Genomic DNA, 6,123 nt, shown 5'->3' with positions numbered 1-6,123 from the left:
CTCACCCACACCCACCCCACCCCATATCACCCACACCACACCCACACCCTCACACCACCATCCACACCACTACCACCACCCACACCTCCCACACCCACACTCACCCCCACACCCGCCCACACCCACCCCACCCCACCCTGGCTCAGGACTGGCCACAGTCACAGGCCGGCGCTCGGTCCTCTAGCTTCACATCTGAGCACAGTTAGAAACCAAGTGGGACGGACCAGGTCTGTCCCTTACGATAAAGCCTGTTACCCGGGAGAGTCCTCCCCAAGCACCCATCACCTCACCAGTCACAGCAGTGCCTCAGGGGTCCCCCACCGGGGGTTCCAGTGGTTTCTCCCCAAGACTCCCCTTTGGTGCCTCTGCCCCATCCGGCCTCCCCCCGAGAGCAGCGCCGGGCCCCTCTGCTCTGCCTTCTCTCTGAGCCCCACAGGCCTGGGGTTCCTGATCCGTCTGCAAAGTCCAGTCCTCTGAGTGCTGCCACCCCATCAGGCGTGGAGGACGTGCCAGCCTCGGGGACCTGCAGTTCCATCACTGTGCACGTGCCCACTTGCCAAAAGTGACTTGTAACCCCAACCAGCACTCTGACCCTCAGGACAAACGCAGAGCCAAGGAAAGTTTGCGTCCCTGAGCGCACTCCTGGCCGAGTGAGGTCACCCCCACGGCTCCGGTCAGTCACCCGGGAGGGTGACCCTCAGTGCGGTCTGCGCACCCCAGCTGACTGTGTCTGGTTTTAGGGCCTTAATTGAAAGGAGGGCAGTGGTTGGGGACAGAAGGACACGCAAACATGACTATTTTCTATCTATATAAAAGGCTAATATGCTAAGTGTCCAACCATCCGACTGGGCGCTATGATGCACACTGACCACCAGGGGACAGACGCTCAATGCAGGAGCTGCTGAGCTGCAGTGACTTGGCAGCAGTGGTTCTCGGGTGACGCACCCCAAAACCAGAGAGGAGGGAGCCCAATTCCTCGTGGGGCGCATCAGCCGTGGGCTATGTTGTTGCTGGGGCACCGTCAGTCCTGAATCTGGTCACTGCACACGTGCGCTTGCGTTCCACACCCTGTACAGCAGCAGCAGTCCTGAATCTGGTCACTGCACACGGACCCCTCGGGGGAAGTCGGAGAGCTGGTTTCGGCCCAATCCCCACAGGCCAGGCCGAGGGACCCCACCTGCCGGAGGGACCCTGCTCACTCCGCAGACGCCAGGGAGGGTTCGCGGGAGGTTGGCTCCAGGGCGTGTCCGGCCCCTCTTGCCCAGTCCCGCCCCGTCAGCCACCTTCTAATTAATTTCCTTTCAATGTGCATGAGTCCGTGCACCGGGTCACTAGTTCTTAAATAAGAAAACTGGGGATTCGCACGTGGTGTTCCCTGAGCAGAATTGTAATGCACTTGGTTTATGTTCGCCGGGGCAGGGATAGAGAATGACGAAGAAATCAAACAGCTGGACGAAGAAATCAAGGAGCTGAACGAGTCCAACTCACAGATGGAGGCCGACATGATCAAGCTTAGGACGCAGGTCAGTCTCGCCCCTTCCTGCCCCCTGGGCTCCAGCCCCTTCCTGCCCCCTGGGCTCCAGCCCCTTCCTGCCCCCTGGGCTCCAGCCGCTCCTGCCCCCTGGGCTCCTGCCCCCTGGGCTCCAGCCGCTCCTGCCCCCTCAGGGGCACAGGCCAGGGACCAGCACTGGGAGGTGCCCTTGGCTTTGCTCATTTTCCCTGTGCTTCCCCCGCATCGGTCTCTGCAGTGTTGGGGGGGCGTTGCTGGAGCCGGTGGCCGTCGGTCACCTGGTTGCTGGTGTTTGTGTGGGATGAGCAGGAAGGCCAACCATTAAAATGACAGATTCTTAACCTTTGAAGCCTTTTTATTTAAGCAAAGAGGTCCTCTCTTTGCATCGGTAGACAGGCCCCTCCCTGCGGGGCGGAGCCCAGCTCCCTGTGTCCACACTCTGTGCCTCTCAGATCACCACCATGGAGAGCAGCCTGAAGACCATCGAGGAGGAGAACAAGGTGATCGAGCAGCAGAACGAGTCTCTGCTGCACGAGCTGGCGAACCTGAGCCAGTCGCTAATCCACAGTCTGGCCAACATCCAGCTGCCACACATGGTAAGTGACTGAGTCTTCTCCCTGCGCTGCCCACCGGGCCAGTCCCTGACCCACAGTCTGGCTGCCACCCAGCTGCCGCCGTGGTAAGTGACGGAGAGCGCAGGCGGCACTGGTGGCCTGCCCAGCCACCGGGAGGAGAGGTCTGTGGTGACCGCTCACGGAGACGCCTGCCATGGCGCTGCCTGCATAGAGTGCTGGTGGCTGGTCAGGGCACCCGTGGAGTAAGTGTGCTCTGAGGAGGCCTTTAATACGATGCAGACAGTGGCGTAGGCTGTGATGCTTTTTATGCTGATGTGAATTCCTATTAAGAAAATAAAAGCTGTGTATGAACTACTATTTAATATCTCGTAGGACCCAATCAATGAACAAAATTTTGATGCGTACGTGACTACTTTGACGGACATGTATACAAATCAAGATCGTTATCAGAGCCCAGAAAATAAAGCCCTCCTGGAAAATATAAAGCAGGCTGTGAGAGGAATTCAGGTCTGACCAGCTGCTCAGTGACGTATGGCGGAACCTGCTAGAAAGGACGCCTGTCGCCCTGCTGCTGCCCCGCCCGAGCGCACCCGTGCGCATGTCTGTCCGAGTGCCCCGCCCAGAGACTCCATGGCCTCACGTCCCGCCCTCACAGTAGCACCTGCACGTAGTGTGGACACATTCACGTTGCGTACGTTTCACATGAGCCGACATAGTGTGATTCTCCATGTCATGTTCATAGCTGCTAATGTGTGCACATGGGGGGGGATATATATATTTCTGAAGAGGTAAGCTGATCAAAATGGAGTGTACATTCTTTTTAATGCTTAGCGGTTACATGTTTTAGTCTTTTGAACTGAAATGGACAAAAAGGAACGGCTTTGAATGACCACGAGGCGGTGCGGCCGCGTTTCAGACATCGTCATTTCGCCTCGTGCTGGAGGGTTTTATGGGATTTAAGAAGTGCATTTTGTGTGCACATTGTTTCATAGCAAGACTTGTTTGCAAAAAATGCTTTATTTTTGAACAATGCTTGGAAATATTATGTGATTTTTTTGTTTGTTTGTTTTAGGAGGATGGTGTATGGTGGGGGCAATAAGTGAGGTTTTTTGAATTCCAAGGAAATGGCATGTGGACTAACTGTAAGGAATGAGATAAGTAATGTGTTGTAAGAACATCAAGCCATGGACAGCTGGCAGAAGATGTGAAGCAGCTCACGCAGCACTTTCTGGTTTGCTCCTGAGCGTGGCACGCGAGACCTGGGAACAGAGCTCCCGCAGGGGCTGCAGGAGGCAGCGAAGACTTCTCCCCCAGTGAACTCCCAGCCGCCCTCCCGCGTCCCTGCCTCCGCTGGCTCTGCTGCAGGGAGGCCTGGCCAAGGAGTCTGCGCTCACTCCGCTCAGAGCTCACTTAGGAGTATTTACTTCCCCTCCACCTTCAACACTGTCATTGCTGTTGTTATTATTTTGCATTTGGGGCATAAAGGGAAAGGACTTGTGAGTCTTCGAGTTACGAGACTGAATTTTCTGCTGGATTCCGTGGCAAAGCTGCTCAGAACCCTCCCTCCCGCCGACTCCGGCTCCTGTGAGCCTGTGGCCGCGGTGAGGGCTCTCTCCCCAGGCCCTGAAGTCCGACCTGTGTGGAGGCAGCGGCCACGGAGGGCTGCCAGCTGCTGCCCGAGCTGCCCGAGGACGGGGGCCGTCCAAGCAGGTGCCCTGGACGTACTTCAGCACTTTCTCTGTCGCGAGCTCCCCAGACGTGTCTGCCCCTGGAGACCACCGTGTCCCCGACGACCTGAGACTGACCGGTCTGCCCCGAGGACTCCCGGCCGTATCATGGCATCACTTCCTTCCATGTCTAGATGTCACACAGGAAGTACAAAAGTACTTTAAAATTTTGTTATGAAAAAAAGATGGGTTTTGTAAAAATTAAAAAAATATTTTTAGCAGAACAGGACTTACAGGGTCATTGTCCCCACAACGTGCCAGTCGATATTTGCACTCACCTGTCCTCTGCGTCCGAGCAGAGGTGTGCAATCCGCGTCCCAGCCTCTCCCAGCCTCGCAACGCCGCCCGGAGGACCGGGGCCCGCGGGCGGACCCGACGCCGTGCTGAGGGGGCTGCCGGGCCCCCCACAGACTCTGATCCAATGCCCGACCTCGTGGACATGTATATAACCACATCCCAGCGGCACTTTACACGCTCACTGTACGCACGCTCCATTCTCACAAGGACTCCAGTGACGAGCTGGGAAAGGTGTGTAATGACTGGGCTCCGCAGCTGCTCGGGGCCCTCTGTTAGCGCGTAGTCGTAGCTGCCACGCTCAGAATTGCCTTCGAGAGCTGACGCCAGGGCCGCCGCCGCTGTTCATATCGGCATCTGCATCCCGTGTGTCCGCAGCTTCTCGCCATATAGTGATGCTTCTCGTAGAGTAATAGGTGTCTCGGTTTTGTTATCACCTGTGTACAATGGAAAGGGGTTTTAAGCACAAATCTGCTGCTCACCTAACATTGGTAATAATATCCAATCAAAGTCACCTGTGACGTTATATAGGGGGTCACAGTGTCTCATCCTAGAATGCTGACCTTTCATATGGAATTATCGTGAGTCATCAGAGTTTATTATAACTTATTGTTCATATTCATTTCTAAGTTAATTTAAGTGACCATTTATTAAGACAGATTTTGTATAAATATTTATTGTGCTCTGTGGAACTGAAGTTTGATTTATTTTTGTACGACACGGCATGGGTTTGTTGACACTTTAATTTTGCTAAAATGTGTGGAATCACGAGTTGCAGTGATACTTCATTTTTAAATCGTGGACTTTGTACAAACTTTGTCATGCTGACGTTCACACATCTTTCCTCGAAATAAAAGGTGTTGCCACATTTGTAGCACGACGGATCTCCAGCCGGGTCTGTGTCTTCTTTCGGGGCCCACCATTTGGGTCCCAGGCGGGCACAGGGCCCCACGGGGCGGCCACATTTGGGGAGGGTTAGCTCCCCCCGGTGTCACTGCCCCAGCCCAGGACACGTCACGCGTCTCCGTGAGAGCTCTCCCAGGTCAGGGACATTCTGAACAGCACCCACACCCAGGAGGCCTAGGGGCACCCACAGCGGCTGTCCGCGGAGGATCCCTCCTGCTCTCCCTCCTCACGGCCCTTGTTCCGCCCTCCTTCCAGACCAGCTCAGGTTAGTGCGTCCCAGGACCCCTGCTCTCCGGGGCGCCGCTCCTCCTGAGGGCTGCCCCGCGGGGGACAGTGACGTGAGGCAGCGGCAGGGCCATGACCCGGGAGGGCTGTGGACACAGGTGCCTTGGGCTGCGCCACAGCCACTGCGGCTGCCGGCTGCTTTTTGTTAAATTGTTAACAAGCAGAAGGTGGACCGGTTTCCTCTGTAAACCAAGAGTCATGGGTACCAGACACCTCCTCGGAAATGCAGGCGCTAAAACATCATCCACGACCCTGAGAAAAGGCGCTAAGATGAAAACGGATGCACGTCGGTGCTGGTGGCCGTGAAGGCACCGAGGCCTGAGGACGGAAGGTATGGAGCCTGGCCGGGCAGCTCCTGGGTCACAGGCGGGGGCATGTGAATGCGGCTCCACCTCCTGCACTTCCTTATGCCAGACGGTACCTCTCCCATGGGAGTGACTATGGAATCCCCCCAGATTTCATAGTTTGAAACCAAAGCCCCAATGGGATGGTAACGGGGTGGGGACTTTGGAAGGTGATGAGGGATGGGTGCCCTTGTCCCAGGGGAGCTCAATCTCTCCCCCACCTCAAAAGCAGTGCTACCTATCACCCCACCGCTTCCAGCCAGAATTCAGCAACCCTCCTACCAGCCACCCAGGAGGACACAGGACACGCCCCCATCTGCACACCTGGAGGATACACCTGTCAGGCTCACCTGGAGGACACGCCCCCATCTGCACACCTGGAGGACACACCCCCATCTGCACTCCTGGAGAACACACCCCCATCTGCACTCCTGGAGGACACACCCCCGTCTGCACTCCTGGAGGACATACCCCCATCTGCA

The 6,123-nt window shown here is 56.4% G+C and overlaps 1 protein-coding gene across 1 annotated transcript in view; it reads left to right on the top strand.

Moving 5' to 3' along the window:
• Positions 1–4,996, top strand: part of MYT1L (myelin transcription factor 1 like) — a 298,509-nt gene extending 293,513 nt beyond the window's left edge. The window contains exons 23-25 of the mRNA XM_015561792.1: positions 1,403–1,523; positions 1,963–2,106; positions 2,458–4,996. Coding sequence (XP_015417278.1) covers positions 1,403–1,523; positions 1,963–2,106; positions 2,458–2,598 — 406 coding nt within the window. The 3' untranslated portion in view covers positions 2,599–4,996. The remainder of the gene's footprint in view (positions 1–1,402; positions 1,524–1,962; positions 2,107–2,457) is intronic.
• The last annotated feature ends 1,127 nt before the right edge of the window (positions 4,997–6,123 follow it).

This window comes from Myotis davidii, unplaced genomic scaffold (assembly GCF_000327345.1).
Source record: "Myotis davidii unplaced genomic scaffold, ASM32734v1 scaffold1395, whole genome shotgun sequence".
Lineage (NCBI taxonomy): Eukaryota > Metazoa > Chordata > Mammalia > Chiroptera > Vespertilionidae > Myotis > Myotis davidii.
This window is presented reverse-complemented; position numbering and strand designations above follow the sequence as displayed.